This window comes from Cornus florida, unplaced genomic scaffold (assembly GCF_030987335.1).
Source record: "Cornus florida cultivar Cherokee Brave unplaced genomic scaffold, ASM3098733v1 CherokeeBrave_3.0.0_Hap2_Chr10, whole genome shotgun sequence".
In the NCBI taxonomy this organism is placed as follows: Eukaryota; Viridiplantae; Streptophyta; class Magnoliopsida; order Cornales; family Cornaceae; genus Cornus; species Cornus florida.
This window is the reverse complement of record NW_026775580.1, coordinates 15735676-15760116: the sequence shown is the minus strand read 5'-3', so window position 1 is coordinate 15760116 and position 24441 is coordinate 15735676. Positions and strand designations below refer to the sequence as shown.

At 37.9% G+C, this 24441-nt stretch overlaps 1 protein-coding gene across 4 annotated transcripts in view; it reads left to right on the top strand.

Moving 5' to 3' along the window:
- The first annotated feature begins 335 nt into the window (after window positions 1–335).
- The window catches only part of LOC132278744 (AT-rich interactive domain-containing protein 6-like), a 58394-nt gene continuing 34288 nt past the window's right edge, over window positions 336–24441 (top strand). Inside the window, exons 1-11 of one of the 4 annotated variants that reach the window (XM_059780613.1) lie at window positions 336–522; window positions 636–705; window positions 1092–1615; window positions 1765–1898; window positions 1996–2035; window positions 9273–9325; window positions 9685–9730; window positions 19015–19107; window positions 23622–23744; window positions 23919–23970; window positions 24212–24284. In XM_059780613.1, coding sequence (XP_059636596.1) covers window positions 1100–1615; window positions 1765–1898; window positions 1996–2035; window positions 9273–9325; window positions 9685–9730; window positions 19015–19107; window positions 23622–23744; window positions 23919–23970; window positions 24212–24284 — 1130 coding nt within the window. In that variant the 5' untranslated portion in view covers window positions 336–522; window positions 636–705; window positions 1092–1099. Of the gene's footprint in view, window positions 801–1091; window positions 1616–1764; window positions 1899–1995; window positions 2036–9272; window positions 9326–9684; window positions 9731–19014; window positions 19108–23621; window positions 23745–23918; window positions 23971–24211; window positions 24285–24441 lie in introns of all 4 variants that reach the window. The other 3 variants (XM_059780612.1, XM_059780614.1, XM_059780611.1) reach the window with 3 other exon arrangements.

Here is a 24441-nt window from a genome sequence, read left to right as displayed (position 1 = left end):
AATGCGAATATCATCTCCCATTTTTAAAAACAAAAACAATACTATATTTTCTAAACATGATTTAAAAATTTTGGCAATAAAAGGACTTTCCAAATGTGCTTTATTTTTGAATTTATTGAAATTCAAGACGTTACCGAATATGTTTTGCATTTTTATATTTTTCGAATTCCGATAACAAATTTCGTTAGCAAAGATGTTTTTGATGTCTACCTAAAATACTCTAGCCAGAAAAATTGTTGTTTTCCTCTAGCGAAAGAAAAAAAAAAAAAAAAAAAAAGGAAAAAAAAACAAAAGGGCCAAAAGATTTAATTTTGAGGGGGTATTTAAGAGATTTGGTCTATTGAGAGGTCAGGTATGGTTGAGGTAAAGGCGTTCAAACCGTATAAGCAGAGGCATCGTGCTCTGGTTCTAGTCAGTCTGCAAATTGGCCGGCGTTGGCTCTGAACTTCCTGCTTATCCCAAGGCTCCACCTCTTCTTACCTTATGAGCGTTGATGTCTATCTATGTACTGATATAACCATTGTATATCTCCTTCCCTTATTTAACATAATAATAACATTAATTATACTATCCACACACACTCTCTTACATCGCATGAACTCTGATTCTGAAACCCTAGTTCCACGCCATTGCAGCTCCTTCACAGCCTTTTTTTTTCTTCTCTTCTCGCCTTGAGTCTCTGGCAGTTACGAAACTCCGACACAGGCAAGATTCCTCTGACAATGCACGCTTCTCTTGGATTTTTAGCTTTATCTGTTTGAATTCCCCATATTTTCATCGACTCGGAAGTTCAGGAAATTGTAAGAGATTTGTTTTTGTTCATGACATTATTTAGTCAATGCATTTGATTAAATTAAGAGTGAGTTTTTGTTAGTCCGGACTAATTTTTAAATCTACTTTTGAACGAATCTAGGGTTTGGTTTCACCGAGAAGATTGTGATTTCTGAATAGGCTTAATCCACCAAACTGTGCTTTGTCCTTCTCATTTTTTATTTTTTTTTAAAATTTTTGAAATTGTTGATTTGTTGCATATTTTTATTTATTTATTTATTTATTTTTGAATGTCATTTATTATTATATTTGCTTTGTAGACTTTTGAATGGATGATATAAACGAGGTGGAGATGGAGGATAGAGAAATACAGGGGTCAAGTTTGGCGGTTGATGGACAAGATTCTGAGAACAACCTGGTTGATGCGACAGTTGAACCCGAAAGTGAAGAATCACCTCGCTCTGAGGATGCAGGTGACCAAAATACCAACAGAAGATGGGAGGAGGAGAAACAACCTAGCAAAAATGAGGCTGAAGGCGAAGAACCTAATGAAAATGTAGTAGAACCACCTCTAGAAATGCCTGTGAATGAGGCCCACCACAGCGACGATGATGGATTGGTAAATGTACAAGGGGAGCTTGACCATAAAACCACTGCCGGTCCAGCTGCTGTCGATGGTGATGCTGGTCTTAGTGAAGTTCCAGATAGTAAACATGATTGTGATGATACTAGTATTGCAAATCAGCATGAACTCACTACACCCAATTCCATTGTGAAATGTTCAAATGCTAAAGCTCAAGATGACACCAGCGAAACACCCAAGAATTGGGTGAATGAAAAGAAGGTACTTTCGTAAAATTTACCCTGAAAAGGGAAAAAAGAAAAATAAGGTTTGCAATTTCAGATAAATGGGCTGAGAAATTGAGTTGGGAAGTTGAATGACACCGTGATAGTCTGAATGTTTATTAACTGCTATTTCTTGTTGACTTGCAGAAGGCTGAGGATGATGAATCTGGAACACCAGAAGACCAAGCAGCATTTATGAAAGATCTGGAAATTTTCTACAGGGAAAGGGCCATGGAATTTAAACCCCCCAGGTTCTATGGGCTGCCACTAAATTGCCTCAAGTAAGTTTCCTCTGGCTTTGACTCTGCTTATTAGTGTATTGGCATTTTAATTACAGCCTAATTTTTTTTTTTTTGGTGTGCTTTTAACTGGTTGTAGGTTATGGAGAGCCGTCACAAGATTGGGTGGATATGATCGGGTATGCATGTGTCATATTCAGTTATATTTTATTTTCATGTTTTTCATAATTTGGAAACATCAACAATGTTTTTACCTACCCCTTATTGTACTTGGTAGGTGCTGAGTAAAATCTTGAAGACAATTAGATAATGTGATGTCTCTAGTAGTATGGTTTTTGTTTTGAGAAATATTTAAATAGTTTAGAGGATCAAATGTGATAGTGGCCTATATTGAATACTTAGAAAATGAATTGCTAGGTTTTTACAAAAAATTACTCATGATGATGCTATGCTCATAGCAACATATCTTATCAGCAGAATGCCCTTCGATGTTCTTGAAATTAGAGCTCCCCCTTGAGTTACTTCTTGAAATACTTCCATTTATTCCACTACTCCACGAATATCTGGATGTGTGTGTTTTGTTCATGATTATTGAATATCGAAGGGGAAACTTTATCTAAAGGCTTTTGGCGTGCCTTTATTGGATACTTGGCCGCTCAGAATGGGTACAAATGTTATCATTCCCAATCTAGGAAAGTGTTTTTTTGCATGGATGCCACATTTCATGAGTTAAAGGCGTTTTACTCTACTCATCAACCCTCTATTTAGGGGGAGGCGTAGCATAGAGGAAAAGAGGTTTTTTCTGTAGCCTCAAGTCTAAACCCATATTCCCATTTGGTACATTGGGGAGGACACTCTTGCTCCTTCTAATGAGGGGAGGATTCTACAACTATTAGGGGAGCAAAATATTCATAACGAGGTGCTGATTACTTGAGAAGATTGGATAGGGTGATGTTGGGATTGTGTCCCTTCATGGCAATGAATGGGATGTAATTGCCATTTGTTGAATAATAGAATCTGGGTTGTCATTAAATGCTCTGCATACTTATATGGTGAATGCTTGTATTGGTCGGTCCATGAGATGGATCGTGGTTGTCTTACTCAGCCATTGAAGCGAATTACTGCCGCAGAAGTGATTAAAATAGTCTAGTAGACAAGGTGAGATATCATTGATAGGTGGGGAGACATATGTCGGTCTCACACTCGCCTTGACATAGCGCATGCAGATGGAGTTGCTAATCTACTTATGCGTGATCCTTGCACATGACTAGAAGATGTCTATTGTGTTTTGAGATAAAGTTTGCTCCAGGAAAAGGTATGTTGTTTGCTATTCGTGGACACCTCAATCTAAACACAAATTGTAATTGCTATAAATTATGTCATTCCATTTTGCAAAGAATGCAACAAAACTTTCGGTTTCATCTCTTCTTATAGTTTCAAATTAGTTGTTGAGATTTGAAGTTTCGAAACTTAATACTATTGAGATACCATCATGTAATTTCCAAAGCTTCCCTAAATGCGGTGGTGCACATGGAGATTCTAGTGAACTCATCCGGAGTTGCAACACACATTTAAGTTTTAGCATTACCATTTGCTCCCTCGTTTTCAAATTCGTTATATTCAGAATTGTATCATTGTATCTACACTTTTAGCCAGACTCACCTAAGTTCCTAACCAGTCTCAACTTCATTCCATAACTTTTTATCAATAGACTTGATGAAGACTCTCATTCGAGCCTTTCGATAGTTATAGTTTGTTCCGTCAAGCATGATGGGTCTAGTTATGGGTCCACCTTCCTTTAGTGCATCCATGATCACTACATCAATCTGCTATTATATCAATTGAGTGAAGGACTGACATCTAGGCTTTGAACATCAGAATACGCTATACTACAAACTAGATCTAGAAGGGGGATTTAGGTCTTAAAAATTCTTGTAATTTGAGAGAGAGCTCAAAAGGGAAGCGTTTCCTGAAACAACTGCACAAAGGCCAAAAGGAACACTATACTGTTAGACCATCCACAAAATCAATTAAATCCCTCATAAATTTACAATTTTTATGTGGACCCAAGAAAAATATGGATTTTCAACACCCAAATAGGAGCCTCCACTTCGTCGAAGCATCTCCTATTCCTCTCCCCCATAACACCCACCATAAGCAGTCCTCCAAGCCTCTTGAGTATGAGGCCCCACTAAGAAACCTCACCATCCTTTAAGATGCTCGTTGTAGATCCCAACACAACCCAATGGAAGCCAAAAATTGATAGGAGCATGTCCCACTCGTCCCTAGTCACAAGACAATGCAAGAGGCGGTAATTAACCGGCTCTTGCACATGCTACACCTCGTCACTCTTGCACATGCTACACTGGTTGACCATATTTGTCTCCATCGCCTTAGATTATCAATCGTCAAAATCTTCCCCAAGGCTGTTGTCCACCTAAAGAAAGCCACCCTAGGAGGAACTTTGGTGAGCCAAGTTGCCTTCCAAGGAAAAGACTCCCTACGAGGGACTAGCATCCTCCGATAAAAGGTGTGTGCCTCGAACCTCCCGTGACTAGAGCCCAACCATATCCACTCGTCCATCTCCTCAACGGCCAAAATCTGACGATAGAGCAAGGCCAATAAATCACCAACATTCTCCACCTCACAGTCCTAGAATTGTCTGACAAAATGCACCCAAGTCAACCTCCCGCCATATGCAGCCCTCCAAGCCTCTCGAGTACATGGCCCCACTAAGAAACCTCACCACCCTTTAAGATGCTCTTTGTAGATCCCAGCACAACCCAATGGAAGCAAAAAATGGATAGGAGCATGTCCCACTCATCCCTAGCCACACGACAATGCAATAGGCGGTAATTAACCGAATCTTGCACGTGCTACACCTCGTCACTCTTGCACATGCTACACCGGTTGACCATATTTGTCTCCATTGCCTTAGATTATCAATCGTCAAAATCTTCCCCAAGGCTGTTGTCCACCCAAAGAAAGCCACCATAGGAGGAACTTTGGTGAGCCAAGTTGCTTTCTAAGGACTACGAGGGACTAATATCGTCCGATAAAAGGTGTGTACCTCGAACCTCCCGTGAATAGAGCCCGGCCATATCCACTTGTCCATCTCCTCAACGGCTGCAATCTGACGATAGAGCAAGGCCAATAAATCATCAACATCCTCCACCTCCCAGTCCTAGAATTGTCTGACAAAATGCACCCAAGTCAACCTCCTGCTACGAGCCGATAACAGTCGGCAATCAGAATCTGAGAATCAACGGCAATCCTAAATAGTCTTGGGAGGACACTCGCCAACGACCTGTACCTGCACCAAATATCCAACCCGAATCAAATCAGCCTCCCACTCTTCAGCTTGAATTGAATGTGTTTTGAAAATCCTTCCCACCCTCTTCGGATGAACTTCCAAATACCATCACTACCTGAGTCCTCACCTCCAAAGAGCCCCAACCACTCCTAGATTTCCAAATTTGCACAAAATAACCCTCTGCCACAGTCTGTCCCTCTTTGCCCCGAACATCCAAAGCTATTTGCCTAACAACACTTTGTCAAACACATCCACCCTCCTAATGCCCAGGTCCACAAGCTAAATAGGCATACAAACCTGTTCTCAGCAGATGGAACTTAAATTCCTTTCCCATGCCTCCCCATAGAAAATTCCATTGAAGCTTCTTAATCCTCTTTAGCACCGAAGAGGACATATAAAAAGGGACATGAAGTATGTTAGTAGACTCGAAAGAATGCTTCTCAAGAGAGTTAGCCTCCCTCTCTTCGAGAGATCTTCTTCCAACCCACCAACCTCCTTCCAAAATGCTCCACGACATGATCCCAAGATGAGACTCTTCTAAACGGCACCACCCCAACAACCCCCCCAACCCAACCCAAACCAACCCAACCCAACCGAAGGATAGACCCAGGTAGGAAACTGGAAAAGACCCTATGAAGAAAAAAATTACTACTGTGGGTCTCAGCTTCAGTTGATCAATTAATCCGCTGGTTACACGAACTTCTTCTTCTGCCTTGATTGTTCTCCTTCAGCTAGTTGTCAAACCATATATATTTAGCATGTGTAAATTTGTAGTGCTGATCTCCTTTGAAGCTCTTCAATATATTTGAATCAACAATCCAGTAACTTACTTGCCGCCATCTATATGGAATAATGATGATGAAAGAAACAAAATTGCCCTAGATTGTATATATTCGCTCAATATGCTTGGAATGCTTAAGACATTTTTTAGGCTATGTTTGGGTGCATGCTTTGAACTAAACTATTCTCCAATTACACCAATTCTAATTCCAAGGCTCCAATTCCATGCAGCCGAACATAGCCTTAGTCTAATTCATCTCAAGGGGTTAACTAGCCCAAATACATCAGATATAAGACAACCTCGAAGGCCTCCAGAACCTTCCCTTTTGAAAGTTCATAATTAACCAAGTGGATGTTTTGCTTTATGCTTCGTTCGGTAGGAAAGAAAAACTTTGGTGGATGGAAGGGAGAGAAGAAGGGATGGATGAGACATCCCTAGAGAAGAGATTATGTACTTCCTTCTTTTTGTTCGGTTTGATGTAATAGAAGTGAATAAAGTCACAATTTATTGTGTTTGTTAGAAGAGAAGGAAAGTTAGTTTTTAATTATTTTTACCATTACACCCATCATTATCTATAATATTGTAATTTATAGAGTATAGTATTGTAATTTAAAATTGTATAATTTAGGATAGTATTGTAATTCAAAACTTCCATAATAGCACCACTTTTCTTCCCTCGTCTTCCGCCCATATTTGGAGGGATGAAAATTTGTAAAGGAGGAAGGATGACTCATCCCTACTGTTATCCTTTCTCTCATTATCTCCTCTCTACCGAATAAAGGAAGTTTGATCTTTCATTCTTTCCTTCCTATTTTCCATCCTCTTCCTTCCTTCCTTCCCACCGAACATAACATTAAGCATATATCTTGTAGACATATATATATAAAATGTCTTTGCGTGTCTATATATTAGAGAGGAAGTACTACAACTGTTAAGTTGTTACGGACTGCAAATTATCATTTACATTGGATAATTTTCTTTCTCTCATCCGAGAGACATATGGGATATAAATCAACTCAGATTCAGCAAAGGCACGCACAGGGTATAAACTGTGTGTTATAATCCCATATGTTACTTTAAATATATATATATTTTTTTTCCCTGAAAATTTAATTTATGGGATTATAAACATCATGAATACCATATTATAGAAAGCTTTCTTAGGAATATTTAACAGAACATGTAAAAAGCCAGGTCGCCTATATGCAGTTTTCAACTTTTCACACCAAAAGTTCACATCTGCAGACTCATCTCTTGTGCCTATATGTATGAACAAGGGGTAATATATATATTTTTGATAACTATAGTTTCATTAAAGGCCCTCAAGAGGGGAGCGCTCCCAAGAGAGAATACAAAAAACCAACTATAACATCAAGCTATCAACAAAGGGTTATTAAATTCTTGGGAGTAAAACAGCTTTTTTTTTTTCAATAACCTAAACATGTTTTTTTCCCTTTTCAAATCATTCCCTTTCTGAGATAGTTTCTTTTCAAAAATTTTCCATTCCCGGATAAAATTCCTTTCTTTTCCTAACTTTCCATTTTTCAAAATGTTTTATTCTTATAAGACGCCAAATGTATAGTTTTCCCTGTCTTCTCACAGTCCATATAAGCCTTGTTTGTCTACCAATATTATTTTATGATCATTTATTTATTTATTCTTTTAGTTATTTACTTTATCAATCTTAAAGAAATGAATTTTAAATTATTATTTTTCTGTGTGTATCAATGCATGCATGTATGTTGAAAATTAATCAGTGTCCTGCTGAAACAATATCTAAAATAATATAATTCAATCTTGAAAATTATTAATCCAGGTACAGGTTGTTTCAGAACTCCTAGCAAGAAAATCATATCTAATTTCCGTCAAGACCACAACCCATATTGTGCTTAGAACCGTAACATCAAAAACCATAAGTTTATCTCACTGGGTCTTCTAAACCAAAAACCCAAGCCAAGGACCTTTTTCCCCCTTTTCCCTGCTCTGATTTTTCTTTGTAATCAAAAGTGAAGTGGAGAACTTTGAGAGAGGGGAGCATATTGTCATTTAAATATTGAGCAGTTACTTATCAAAAAAAAAAAAAAAATATTGAGCAGTTCATGGATTGATTGACCTTGCAATTCAATCTCTCTCTTTTTCTCTCTCTCACACGCACAACACACATACACTTTTGATAATGTATTATATTCACTCTCTTTTTCTTTCTTCCTCCCTTTCCTTTTCCTTTTACTCTTTTGGGGAAAGGGGTGTGAAATTTCAAGCTTTCATAACAACTTAAATAATCCTAACTAGAACTAGATATCGAAGCTTGCTTTTAGATTAGTTGGATTCATAACAATGCCAAGCGGAACTTAAGCATATTTGATTTTCCGTGACTTAAAGGATAGTAATAATAATAATTAATAATAATAATTGCAATTTATTTATTTATTTTTCTTTAAATTGTGAATCAACAATTTATTAATCTTTTTGTAGTGTTTGTTAAGTGCAGACATTTTTTTTGAAGAAATTAAATGTTCTTTAAATTCTCTCTCTTACAATAAAATGACGCTTAGTAAAAAATTTGTGTTAAATTTATTATGCTGATCCTAAGAGGGCTGGTAAAACCTGTGCTGAGATCAGACACTTTGCCTTTTGCTCTGCAATGTGATTTTTGTTAAACTGTTGATCCTGGAACTGATCATCCCATGTATATTCTTTTGAAGCTTTAAATAATATTGTGCTATATCATTTTTGATAATGTTGTAATCGTTTTATTGGGTTTATAGCTTTTATTTGCATTGAAGAAATATACATGATAATTATTATTATTTTATATGGTGTAAAATGCAGTCGCAATTATTTTTACTTGTTATTTGGGAGAAGTGGAGAATAAACTTCTTGTTGGATTAGGAGAGCTCTATTACTCATGCAATGCTTGGTTATGACTCTGTCTTTAACATTCATTAAAGTTTTGTGTTACATAGGATATCTTTATAACATTACAGTTATGAAGTTAACAATGTGATAAATTAAATTCTCATCAGGTTTTGTAGTAAGATAATAATGATAATAATAGTCTCAGCAGTCTCCCAATCATCATTTATGAGGAAGCTTGAGTTTATCTGTACTCAAAACTTGGATGAAGATTGCGGACTTGTTCAAATTTGAAATGTTACATCACATGATTCTGATTTACATATTTCAGGAAACTTGATTGAGATCACTTATGTACTGATTTTCGGTTCTTGAGTGCTCGAGAGTTTTTAATTATGGTTCATATAGAAAGATGTTTGTTGCAATGATGCCATAACAGACCTACTTTTACTCTGGGTATTTGTAGGTGACTGCATCCAAGTTATGGCGCCAAGTAGGAGAGTCATTCCACCCCCCCAAGTAAGAATAGCATGATGGTTCATTTTTTTAACTTCATGGTTGTTTCCAGCCAATTCGTGCAATCTTCTATTGTTCTGATGTATCATCATTACCTTTATTGAATTTGCCTTTGATATATGAAGTATAGATTTTTTTATCTGTTTCTGTTCTTTGGACTTTTTTGCTGTTAAGCTGTATTAAGTTGACATTTAATCAAGCTTTATTACAATATATAAAGCTGGGAATTATACTTATTTTATCAAGATTCTCTTTACTGTCTAAGTCATTTATGTGGTCGTTTGATTCAAAACTGAGTATATTGCTCACTTGGATGTCTTTATAAGTTGGTTTCATTCGATCCAATGAATTTTCTCTTTCAGGACCTGCACGACAGTGTCTTGGACATTCCGCATATTCTATGAGAAGGTAACATTTATTTTGCCGGAATGTTCCCCACCCTGCCCCAGTATTCAAGCATTTTCATGTGTTTTTCATCCGTTAGACAACCAATAGTTGGTAAAAATATATAATTCTGTTATCCTAATATGAGTTTTAAGCTATTAGGCATCTTAGTTGCTTAAAGTTCAAATGGTGTCCACAACCACCTTTTATTTATTTATTTTTAAATCCTCCTGATTTTACCTTTATGAATCATGTATTTTTTAAAATGTTGCTTCTTCTATAATTTATTTCAAAATAAAATCATTTTTGTTTTACTGGTGTATACATCTTTGGAGAGGCCTGGTGGAGAACTTAAGTGGAACAGGCAACATTTGCACTGGAGTTCCTTTTTTAGGATACCCATTTGGGTCATTTACAGAGATCTCAACTAAGGTGACATTGCAAATATTTCCGCTTTTTTAAAAATTACAAAACCATCCCTTCTAGTATGGTTGTCCATACAGATTTCCCTTTCATTGATCCACAATGACTATTTGATGATGCTAGCTTATAAATATATTACCCTTCTTGAAGTGTAACAATAAATACAAGGTCAAATGTAACCTAAATTTAAAATCAAATTCTCAATATCTACTCACCAATTTGCCCATCACTGTTCGCCGTCTTTTCTCGATTAACTGCAGCTTCCACCTACCAAGAAGACGATTACACTATCAGTAAGAAGCTTTCATCATTTTTCTCTGTCTAACATCCCATGTTTTTTTAATCATATCCTCCCTTACATTTCAACTCTCTCTCCGAAACTCTGTTACGTGGGCTCTCTTAGTGGTCTTCATGTGCTCGTGTTAACATGTGTTCAAACACATGAACCCAAATCAGAAACCAGTTCCTTCACATGGCATGATTGAGGAAGAAAAATCTTCAAATTTGGGAGTAGAGAAGAATTTCCTATTTAAGAAAAAAAATGATTTTTTTTTTTTTTTATGTCACATTTAATTCTTTTTTTGATAAGTATATATGTATTAGAAGGCATTTAAATGGGGAATTCATCCCGAATCTACACAAAGGCAAAACCCAACGTAAAGGTCCTACGGATCCAAGGAACCAAAAAAATCAACCAACTCCTCTATATATTTTCAATTTCTCCCCATCGCCCAATAAAAAAGAGAACAAATGATAAGATATTTCAAAGCCCCAATGGAAGATTCCTTCCCCTCAAAAGATCTACTATTCCGCTCCTTCCAAACGCACCACCAAACCCCAAAGGGTGCCACCCTACAAAAATATGAGCATGGGCTCCCACAAAACATTGTCTCCAAGAACAAATCAGCACCTAAGAAGTTGGGAAAGGCAAAGGAACAAGGAACGGACCTCGAATCTCCCGAGGCGAGGGCATCCAAATAAGGGAGTCTGAGCCTCTACCACCCAACTCCTGTCTATCTAAGATATCCAGAAAGCTAGAAACATCGTCCAATTCCCAGCCCCGAAAGTGTCGCAGAAATTGCACATCCCTAGAAATCCTTCCGCTATCAAGCCGATAACAGTCGGCAACCAAGGCATGTCTATTAGTGGCAATCCTGAAAACCCTAGGAAAAGAAAAGTCCAACGGACGATCCCCACACCATAAATCCTCCCAAAATTGAATGTCCCTACCGTCCCGAGCTTTGAATCTGAATTTGATGTGTTCAGAAAATTCATCCCAACCCTTCCGAATGAAGTTCCAAACACCAACACCTCTAGCTGATCTAACTGCACGAGAGGACCAACCACCTCTCTCCTCCCCAAAGCGGCAATAAATAACCCTCCAACATAAACGATCTTGCTCGCCTCCGAATCTCCACAACCACTTCCCTAGGAGAGCCCTATTAAAAGGGATCAACCTCCTAATGCCTAAGCTGCCCAAATGAAGAGGTCTACACATTTGCTCCCATCGTACAAGATGAAACTTAAACTCCTCCACCAAACCACCCCAAAGGAAATTCCGCTGAAGTCTTTCAATCCTTCCAACCACGGAGGATGGGATCTGAAAGAGAGAACGGAAGTACGTAAGGAGACTCGACAACGTGCTCTTTGTTGACTTTAAGAGCTAATCAAATCAAGAATAAAGTATAAGAAGAAGAAGAAGAAGAAAAAGAGAAGAAAGAGGATGAGAGAAAAAGAGAGAGAGATGGGGAAAGAGAGAAATTACACATAAGCCCCAACATTATATAAGTAATAACAAATAAGCCCCTGACAACACTCCCCCCCAGGCTGGTGCAAAGATATTTGTCGTGCCCGGCTTGACTAACATATTTTGCAAGCAAGTCTTGCTCACACCCTTAGTCAACCTGATCATGTGTGTTGATGCATGGAGTACAAATTTGCCCAAGATGAAGCTTTTCCTTGATGAAGTGTCGATCGACTTTAATGTGCTTTGTCGTGTCATGTTGAATTGGATTGTGGGTAATGCTAATAGCAGCCTTGTTGTCACAATACAACTTCATTGACTTGCGAACATGATAACCCAGCTCACCTAACATTGTTCGAAGCCATAACAACTCACAAACTTCATGTGCCATGGATCTGAACTCAGCCTCTGCACTAGCTTTAGCTATTACAGACTGTTTCTTGCTTCGCCATGAAACAAGATTACCTTTAACAAATGTGCAATATCCTGAAGTAGATCGCCGATTTGTCACAGACCTTGCCCAATCAACATCAGTATAGGCTTCAACACACAAGTGGCCATGGCGGCCAAACAATATCCCATTACCAGGTGAACCCTTGAGGTAGCGAAGAACATGATGAGCTGCCTCTAGGTGAGGTGTATGTGGAGGCACAAACTGATTAATCACACTAACAATGTAGGCAATATTCAGGCGCGTGAGAGATAGGTAAATCAGTCTCCCAACCAATCGCTGAAATCTTCCCACATCATCTAATGGGTCTCCATCTAAATCATTAAGCCTATGGTTATGGTCAATGGGAATATCAATAGGTTTAGCTCCAAGCCTGCCTGTTTTAGCCAACAAATCTAACATATACTTCCGTTGAGAAATGAACACCTCTTTCTTCGATTTGCACACCTCGATGCCAAGAAAGTATCTCAATGATCCAAGGTCTTTAACCTCGAACTCTGTCCCCAAGAATTACTTTCATTCGATGAATCTCTTCTGGACCATTTCCAGTGATAACAATATCATTAACATATAAAATAAGGGCAGTGGTGCACCCCTGGTGCTTCTTAATGAAGAGAGTATGATCTACCTGACTTTGTGTGTACGCTTCTTTTTTTACAGGAGTGTTGAACCTCTTAAACCAAGCACGTAGCGATTGCTTTAACCCATACAAGGCTTTATTTAGCTTGCACACTAAATTCTGACCATTGGCAAGCTTAAACTGTGGTGGCATAGTCATATACACCTCTTCCTTTAAGTCACCATGAAGGAAAACATTCTTTACATGCAGCTGATGTAAAGGCCAATTCAAATTAGCTACCAAAGAAAGGACACGTATAGAGTTCACCTTGGCAATTGGAGCAAATGTTTCCGGATAATTAATCCCATTGGTCTGAGGAAGCCCTTTGCAACTAATCGGGCTTTATATCTCTCAATTTTTCCATTTGCATGATACTTTATTGTGTAGACCCATTTGCAGCCTAACAATATCCCAAGTACCATTCTTCTCAAGAGCCTTCATCTCTTCAAGCATGGCTTCCTTCCATGGAGTTTGACTTAGAGCATCTAAAACATTAGAAGGTTCAAATACAGAGGAGATACATGAAGTGAAAGCACGATATGTTGGAGATAAGGCATCATATGATACAAATTGAGATATGAGATGTTTTGTACAACTACGAACACCTTTACTATAGGCAATAGGGACATCAAGATCAACAAGAATGCTATTGGGAAAAGAATCAGGAGTATCATTGTCAACTGAGAAATTACCTGGATCGAGGGAGACTTCTTAGTCCTGGGGTGAGTCATTGACTTGTTTTGTCCTCCTAGTGTAAACAATTGGTTGTTTTCCCTGCTATAAATCATTAGTGTTAAGGAGGACTAGACAGAGGCACCTCAGTAAGAAGCTCCCCTTGAATGGGAACCTCGGGAACAGGCAAAGGAAGGAGGCGTTCCATCTGAATGGGCAACGGATTCTTTACCTGTATAGTAGTCTCCCCTTGTAGAGAATCCCGAGCAGTGAAAAAAAAAGGAACAGACCCAAAGAATGTTACATCCATGGAGACAAAGCGACGACAAGTGGTAGGGTTATAACACCGATACCCTTTTTGAGTGGCGGAGCATCCAAGAAAGACACATCGGATTGCCTTAGGTTCCATTTTGTCCTTGCGATGATAAATGTGAACATAACAAACGCAACCAAACACTTTCGAAGGGACAGTAAACAAGGCAGTGTGATGGTGTAAGACAGAGAAGGGCGATTGATAGCCAAGAATCTTAGAAGGCATGCGATTAATAGCCAAGAACCTTAGAAGGCATGCGATTGATAAGGTATGTAGTTGCTAAGGTTGCATCAGCCTAATAACTTTTAGGCACTCCCATCCCAATTAGAAGAGAACGGGTCACCTCCGTAATATGACATTGCTTTTTTTCAGCTACACTGCTCTGTTGTGGTGTATCGACACAGGAGGTCTGATGGACAATCCCGTTATTAGCAAAAAGGAGGCAAGACCACCATACATAAACTCTCCTCCATTATCAGATCAAAGGATTTTGAGGGGACAACCAAATTGAGTACATATCATCTTATAAAAGGTTTTAAAAATGGAATGAACTTCATCTTTGGTTTTCATAAGATAAAGCCAAGTATATTGACTAAAGTCATCAACAAACACAACAGAGTAACGAAAGCCATGTAACGAAGTAGTAGATTCAGAACCCCACACATTAGAATGAACAAGCTGCAATGGAGCTGTACTTTTATTAATACTAGTAGGATAAGAAACATGACATTGTTTGGCAAGAACGCACAATTTAACTCAAAAGATTCAACAGAAGCAAACTGGGGAAGCACATGCTTCAAAGTAGGAAGAGGTAAATCACTTAGTCTATTATGTCATCGCATTAACAGATCTTTATTGATCTTACTATTCCTAACACTAGATTGATTTGCAACATAATAAGAAGTTGGCCTCGCGTTCAACAAATACAAGCCATTGTTACTTATCAAAAAAAAAAAAAAAAAAAACAAATACAAGTCATTGTCCTCACGTCCACTTCCATTCGTCTTCCCAGCGTCCAAGTCTTGAAACACAGGGAGATGGAAAAAAGGTTACACTATAATTCAAGTCTTTTGTAATGTGACTAACAAAAAGGAGGTTATTGGTAATCTTTAGGACATGAAGAACAGAGGATAAGGTAAGATTAGGAAAGGCAGAAACAGTGTTCTTCCCCGCAATGGAGGTAAAGGTGCCATCAGCCACTCTAACCTTGTCCTTACCAGAACATAAACTGTACGAAAAAAAAATCAGATGCCATACTAGTCATGTGATCAGTGGCTCCTGAATCAATGATCCAGGCTAGCCCACCAGATAATGTGGAAACTTGATGTGGCGAATGAGAGGTACATGTCTTAGCAAAGTTAGAGGTGGAAATGGATGCATTTTGAGCTAGTAGATGTTGAAGAGCATCAAGTTCAGCCCGGGACAAAGAACTCCACGGCCTTGAGAATGCTCATTCCATCAAAAAGTTGGAATTGGCCATTCCTCTTCTTGACCAAAGGAATGGCCTTTCCATTTCCAACAAAAATTAAAATAAAATATAAGTAAAACAGAAAAAGCAAAAAAAAAAAAAAACCTCTAACCTAAAAACTTCTCTCACACATTACTCACGAAACCTCTGAGACAACCTGCTACCGCTTCCCTCAGTCGTCTTCCTCAGCCATCTTCCTCCACCGTCTCTCTTTTCCAATAAATGGCAGACACTCCTAAAGAACTTTCCTCTGCCTCCACTTCTCCCCTCACAGTTCCATACTTTCCTCTCTCTCCTCCTTCCTCTCTCACCACCCATAGATGTCTTCCTTCTCTCTCACCATTGCCGGTGGGCAGCGGTGGCGGCGGAGGGCTGTGATGCCTATGCTTCATTCAATCTCACTGTTGTTTTCACCGACAAAGAATTGAATTCGGATGAATTCGATTCTGCTGAAGAACATATCGATGAAATGATCAGAGAAAAAAATTCCAACTTTTTGAGATTTATAGAATAATTAAGGTATGTAGTATTCACAGTCGAAGCAACAGTGGAGAGGAGGTTTGGTATCTCTATCGACTTTCGCCTTCTCAAACACTGCCAGTCAGATAAGGCGGTGGTAGATCTGCGATTTGGGGATGGAAATTCAAATAGTAAGCACCATAGAGATAGATGCATAAATGTTCATTAGAGATATCAAGCAGATTGATAAAACTCAAAGATGATAGATGCATAAATGTTCATTAGAGATATCAAGCAAATTGATAAAACTCAAAGATGTCACTGATGTTGGTGGATTCATACTACAAATTGAACTGTTAAGCAATTCTTATTCTTACTTATTTTTAGTTTTTTTGAATTTTGAATTTTGATAGGAATATTTTGAAAAAAAATTCATTCCATTCTAGTTTTAGGAAGGTCCAGCCAAACATTAGAATGGAAATAAGCATTCCATTCCTTATCATTTCACGTTTGAAATGAACAATGGAATGAGAATGACCATTCCATTCCTTTTCCATTCTTATTCCATTCCCACTTAAATTCTCATTCCATTCCATTTTATTCCTGCACACCAAACTAGCCCTAATCCTCTTTGCTGCTTTGTTTCGTTCTCTTTCTTAACCCTGTTTTTATTATTCTTTCTTTTTCCCAGCAAAACACAATTATTATTATTTTTCATTATTAGGTTGATAAAAATAATATTACTCTTAATTTCTTAAAGTACAACATCATATATATATATATAAATATTTATTATTGACGGTATCGTCACCGTGTCCGTGTCCTAATATTTTAGGATTTTCCGTGTCGCCGTATCCATGTTGTGTCGTATCCATGTTCCGTATCTGTTTCCATGCTTCTTAGCATTAAACATTCATCTTCATCTTGCCTCATTCCCATATGAGTGATGTCAATCATAAGTATTCTCTTTTTCTATTCTTCTCTATTACAAGCAATGGCCCGCCCCTATTATATTTAACTTCTTAAAATCATTTCTAACAACTTTATCCCACATTAATTTTGGACTTAGAAGCACAGATACGGATATGTGTCAACACGACATCGACATGGACATGGACATGATTACACAACTCCTCCTAAATAATTAAGACATGGACACTGCAGGGACACAACGAGTAATAAATATATGTTTTTTCAGAAATGGGATATTATATTGTAAGACTAATATTACTTTTCATCAAACTAAGAATGAAAAAATTCATACCACAATAACTAATGACCTAGAACAACAATTCTTATTTAAGAAGAGAAAAACGAGAAGAGAATGGGCTCAACTCTCAAGTATATTTCCTTAACTCCCTTTATAGAATTTGTTGTAATAAAAATCCCTAACTTATCAAAATACTACAGTGAAATAAAGAATGAAAGAGACTTATCAAAAAAAAAAATAAAGAATGAAAAAGAGAGAGAGAGGGAGAGAGAATTGGTTAAAGTGGAAGGTTTTTGTTGGAAAAAGGGAAAGAGAATTCTACTAGGAGAGAGAGAATGTGCTAAAGAAAAAATAAAGAATAGCTCTTTGTTGATAATGAAGGAGAAAACCTCTAGAGGGAGAAAGAGGTCTGTGAAGAGGACAAAAAGAAAAATATTAGAGAAAGAGGAATTATTGAAAGTGAAGAAAAGGTTTGCTGGCGGTCAAACTTCATTGTTGCGTTGTAATAAAGTGGAAACTTGATTGTGAAAAAAGATTTTTTGTATAATTTTTTTATTATTTTTTATTTTAATTTTGATACGTAAGATTTCATTAGAAAAGTGCTCAAAAGGGGAGAACAGCCCAAATACAAGAGGTGTCACTAGGACTGAACACGCCCCACTATACTATCAACATTTCCGCAAAATCTGTCATATCGTGTATCAATTTACAATTCCAACTTTGTCTCTAATAAAAAAAAAAAAAAAAAAAAAAGGATATTTGAATACTTCTCAGAGACCCTGGTTTCTCTCCCTCCTTAAGCCCCACCAAATACAAACGTGGGTGCACCCTCCAAGCATCTCGGGCTTGCCTCCTCACTATGCAACTTTTCTAAGCATCGAGCATACTTCTTGGAGACTTCAGCATGACCTAATGAATGCCAAGGTGGCGAAGATCATGGCCAGCTATCCCTAGCCATTCACCAATTTTTCACCTCCCTTGCACATACAAAACCAGTTGACGACAATCTGCTCCTCCTCAGATTGTCAATCGTCAATATCCTCCCCAAGACCACTATCCATTAGAAGAAAACCACTTTAGAGGTGCCTTGGTGTGCCACACTACCTTCCAGGGCAATGAAAGCCCTCGAGCATTCACCAGCCTCTAATAGAATGAGCGCACAGTAAACATCCCATATCTGGAACCCATCCACCGCCACTCATCAATTCCCATACCACCCACCTCTTGACGGAATAGCGACCCCAGGAATTCACAAACATCCTCGAACTCGAAATCCTGGAAGGGTCTCCCAAACCGCACATCCCAAGACAATGTCACACTATTTAGGCAATAACAGTTGGCAACAAATAGGTCCAATACATTCTTGTCCACCACAATTTGAAAAAGACTTGGAAAGGTAGCTGCCAACAGTTGATCCCCACACCAAACATCCAACCAGAAGCCCACACTACCACTCCTCACCCTAAACCGAATGTGTCTCAAAAATTCATCCCACCCACTTCTGGATGAATTTCCATAGCAGTGTAGGAATGTTATGTCCAACAGAGGGCTTCCCTTGATTGGCCCATACACCATCCATCTTGTTCAAAGCACGTTAGTGCACCACTGATGCAGTAATTTGCTACAGTGCTACTCTTTTACAAGATGGCTAGCACTAAATTACACTTAAAATTCTTTTTAGTGACTAGTCATGGGATAGACAACATATGAATGCTTGGCATTTATGTCATGTGTAAGGAGTGAGCAGTATCACGTGCTATGTCTATTACTTGCAACCTCATTTTTATCTTGACGTAACTTTGTTTAGCTATTTGTATAATTTTTTCTAGTGATTGCTCTGGATTTTTTATAATTTATGCTATTGATTTGATCATATTGATTCAATCTTTGTAACTAGTTTCCAATAATTTCCAAGGTATATCATGTTCTGAGTGTTTCAAATTTTGCAGGCACTTTTGGAATATGAAAGGCATAAGAGCCAAAGTGGTGAGCTTCAACTTGCTGTTGCTGTCATCCCCGAGCCTTCAAGTGTTGAAAATGAGGTAAACTATCATCTGAATGTATTTGGATCTAATGGTTGGATGCATATTTAATGGTATGCTTGTATTCTCTTCATGCATGGTAAGTGATTTAGACAGACTTGGGACCAACAAAAAATGTCTAGTGTCTTGGATTTGTTTGAAAGTATAGATGGTTTGTTAGGAACGAGAGGACTTAGTATTTTAGAATTATATGTACTTATGGTGGTTAACCTGGAATCAGATTTGGCAGGTATGTGGGGTTCAATTAGGGACTCTAGCTTTCTTGGTAGAAGATATACGTGGTTGGTGGTGATATCATGTTCGGAGCTGCTGATAAGTAGTGGTTAGGTATTAGAATAGAGGCTATATATATTCCAATATAAACCTGAACCTAACAAAAATCTTACTAGTTATTGGCGAGGAAGTAAAGGAGCTCAACCATGTGGCTAAGGTGCAGGATTAAATGGAATGTCTGCAATAAATTATCAACTAATGATTTAATTCCCCGTCATTGCATCTTTCCTCTACTAAGAAAGAGAGGATCAACACCAATTCTAGAGCACATTAATGCATCACATGCAATACTAGCACACCTCAGATTCCGGAACCCAAGGTGTGATGAGAGGGGTTAAGGGATTTTAAGGAAAAATAAGGTGATATAATTTCCTAAAATTAAGCATATCATTCCAATAGGTTCATATTTCAAAATCATAATTCCACATTTTCCAGTAAGGTCAAATTCATGAAAAATATAGCGTTAAGAGAGACCCAAATTACTTTTCTTTAAATCCTGCTTATATTGAAAATTCTTGAACGCACATTTTTCCTTGAGAAGAATCATTAGGTGCATATTTCGGCAACATGCCATCATAGAATTTTGAACTTTCGGAAGAAATAGGGAACCTGTTTCAAATATCCTGTAATTCCATAATCCACATGTCTAAGACACCTTTTTGTTTTTTTCGATTAGTGTCTAAGACACTTAATTAACAATGTCTCCTTAGACCATAAACAGTGTCTCTACAAAACTACCTCACTTCTTCACCTTAGCCCTTAATTTTACTACCTCACTGAAGGTGGCATTCTTCTCGTGGACTGTTGCTTTGGGAAGCATCCTTACTATTGATAACCGTAGAAAAATAAGTCATATTGTGGTTAACAGGTTTTATATGTGCAAGAAGATGGGGGAATCAGTTAACCATCTTCTTATTCATTGCTGAGTGTCTAGGGATGTTTGGGCTATGTTTTTGGTTGTGTTTGGTCTTCCACGGGTGTTCTCAGAATCCACGGTTGACTTGTTAGAGACTTGGAAAGGGTGTACAGTGGAGAGCTGAGTCAGAGCTGCTTGGAGGACCACTCCCCTTTGTATTTGGTGGGGTTTGTGGCCCGAAAGAAATAGGAGATACTTTGAAGGAGAGGAGTCTCCCATTTGGGCTATTAAATACAATATTCTTACTTTATTCTTTTGGGTAAATGGGTGGGATTGTAATTCAATGGATTGTCTTTTGGATTTTGTGGATAGCTTAAAGCTATAGTGTCGATTTTGGTCGGCTTTTGTCTTTTTTGGGAACGCTCCCCTTTTGAGCATCTTTGATAAAAATCTTGTCAAAAAAAAAAAAAAAAAACCGTAAAGTATAAAACATATGTGAAGAGAAATTAAACGAGAAAAATACAAAGATATTACGTGGTTCAGCCACTAGGGCCTACATCCATGGCACAAAGAGCCTAAAGGGCTACATCACTTTTATTATAATCTCTCAACTCATACACAATACAATGGTGGAGGCTCCTCTATATAGGAGAAGAAATTATGAGAATGGAAAGAAATAGAAAATAGGAAACAAGTAGGATTTTTCTCCACTATTTCTCTAATAACAACAAATTTTCAATAATGGGAAACTACATCAATTACTCGAGGATTTTCCTCTACTGATTTCTTCATTAAATCTTCAATACTCTTCCTCAAGTTGGAGCATGAATGCCCAACTTGCCATTGAGATGACGAGTAGCAACAAGTGCGAATGATGAAGAGAAATGAGAGAAGACGAACAACAATGCTACTGAGCACACCAGCATCCCAAACAAGTCAATACAAACTGCTGGAGACACGGCGAAGGTGAAGAAAAGTGCTACCGAACACATTGGCAGCCCAAGCAAGTCACAAATAGCACCGAAAAACCCTTAGCAATATTTCAGATGCTAAGGGAATATCCCAAAATAGGGGTCCAAACCTAGGAAGAAAAATTAGGCTCTGATACCATGTTGGAAAGTATAAAACATATGTGAAGAGAAATTAAACGAGAAAAATACAAAGATATTTTGTGGTTCAGCCACTAGGGCCTACATCCACGGCACAAAGAGCCTAAAGGGCTACATCACTTTTATTATAATCTCTCAACTCATACACAATACAATGGTGGAGGCTCCTCTATATAGGAGAAGGAATTATGAGAACGGAAAGAAATAGAAAATAGGAAACAAGGAGGATTTTTCTCCACTGTTCCTCTAATAACAACAAATCTTCAATAATGGGAAACTACATCAATTACTCGAGGATTTTCCTTCACTGATTCCTCCATTAAATCTTCAATAGTAACAATATTATAATTCTTAAAAAGGGGAAAACCCGTGCACGAGGCTCCCGCCATTGCTACGCAGCCGTTCCTCTATATGCGGAGAGGCTGTTTTCGTGTTTCAAACCTGTGACCTCTAGGTCACAATGCAACAAATTTACCATTTACCATTGCGCTGAGGCTCACCCTAACTCTAAATTTTATATCACTAATATGCAAGACAAATGCAGATAGAGAACAACATGAATTTAAAATTAGTGGCAATAATTTAAACCAAAAAATGTAACTCAAAGTAATATTTGAACAAACTTATGATTCAAATCTTTAGGACCCTTTCTCAGAGTCTTCTATTAATCTGTAATAGATAAAGCTTTTAGGGACTCACACCTAGAGGCTGTACCCCCTATTAATGCATCAACCTTTTAGGGACTCTCACCCATGGGTAGCGATGGCAACGGGGCGGGAATGGGAACGGGATCCCCGATCCCGTTTAATTTTGTTACCCTCATGACCGCCCCCCCATAACCAATTAAAATATCACCCCTCCACCCTCATCCGCCCGACCCGCCTGTTTAAATCTCATATTCACCCATTTTTTGAATCTCAACATTCCAGCCCCAGCCACAACCTTTAGAGTTCAGTCCAAAAAATAAAATGGATGATGTATCAGATAAACAACTATTACACAAAGACATTCGAATCTATAATTTATGAGAGAGAAGTACCTTTCAGAAGGTCTTTGTTGCCTTTGTATTGTTCACATGAGGAGTCCAATTTCCTTCACCGACAACCGATCTCTCAATGACGACGTTGACGAGGTGAAGAAGTGAGGTAGTTTGGTAGATTGCAGCACAGTCGCAGATGATGAGTGACTAGTGAGGTAGTAAAATTAAGGGCTAAGGTTTTCTCTTCATTGAAGCCTATGCTATTTCAGTAATATGGTATAACATGTACGGGTAATTTAGTAAATTCATATAATAATTGGGGAGGGGTGGTGTGTTCCTCCGGGCCCTTGGACCCGCCCCATAACTGACCAGTTTTTTAATACCTTAACCCATCCCCGTCCAATTTAAATAAACGGTTCCCCAAAACTGTTTTAAACGGGTCGGGTGGGGCCCTGCCGTGGTGGTGGTTTTTTTTGCAGTCCCGACCCATGGGCTGTACTATTATTGGATAAACCTTTTAGGTACTCTCACCTAGGACTGTACTCCCCATTAATGCAGAATGATTTTAGTAATGTGAAATGATTTTAGGTTCTCTTACCCAGAGCCATAGCCCTTTTAGTGCAAAAATCATTTTAGGGACTCTGACCCTGGGTCATTCCCCCTACTATTGCATAAGTCATTCTAGGGACTCTCAACTAGGGGCTGGACCCCCTATTAATGCATAATGATTCTTCAGACAATACAATCTGTCTAGACAGAACCTGTACAACTTCTCAGGACAATCCACAATAATAATACCTAAACATAAGTCCACCAATATCACTACTCATCAACAGAGGATTCAAATCCATCTTTAATTCAAGAAATCTCAATATTCCTTGTCAGTTAATGAGTATAAGCAACAACAATCTCACTATAATAATAATTTCCAAACCTTGTACAAAATTGCAATTTAATTTTTAATCATGAACATCTATATCAAATCTCAACTCAATAACTTCAATCGAACAACAATTGTATCAATTCATACAGTTTAATGATTAAGTTAAGCCAGAAATAATGAAATAGATGAAATTTATGCAAGAACAATTAATTGGGTCAATTATTCAAGATTTAGATAATAGTCAGAAACTTGGTACTTTTAGCTTTGCATTGTCAGGAGGTATATTATATATATACATTTTAATTTTTTTATAGGTAATCAAGGAGTATCTAATCAACCTCTACATGACTTTTAATTTGGGCAGATGTTCTCTCCACCTCTCTCTAAACTAAACTTTCCAAATTACCTGTGTAGGCAAATGGTCACCAAGCTCCAGGATCAGGTAGGGCTAGGAGAGATGCTGCAGCTCGTGCTATGCAGGGTTGGCATGTCCAGCGTCTTTATGGTTATGGCGAGGTTGGTGAGCCAATTATCAAGGTTTGTTGAAACTACTAACCTTAAAAGTTGTTTCAGTATTTTGGTTTTACTCATGTATTAAACCATTTATTATATATATATATATATATATGTATGTATCCTTTAGTTCGTGAAGAAAATCTTCTGCTGATTTATTTGAGTTATTTATGGATTTCCCTTGTTTTTATTGAATAGGACAAGAACTTCAATCATATGCCGAAGCGTGAAAAAAATCTTAAAAGCATTGGTATGCTCATTTAATGAATTTTTTAATTTTTAATTTTTAAATTATAAGCATATAAAGTATTTCTCGGTGATAAATGCTCTCTTATTGATGGATCTACTTTCTAACAGTCCTGAAAAAAGCAGTTCAGAAAATTTTAGTGTCTAACATGCTATTTTCAAGATCAGTTTGAGTCTGTAAGATGTGCTTGTAAGATCTGTTAGTGAATGTTGAGCTACTTGTTGAATTTGTTCTGATGATTCAGGTTCACTTAAACACAAAAGATCAACTGAGGTGGAGCATGCTGTGAAAGCTGCACGAACTGAAACTGCTAAGCAGTTAAGCATTCGATCATGTCTCAATTTATACCTTTCTTTTTTCCTGTTTTAAGTTTGTTTTGCCCTTTTCTTCTATAAATTTATACATTTCGTCATTTCCTTTCGCTGCTTGTAAGCTTGGGGACAAAATTGGATGAAATCACTTTGTAGAGTATTC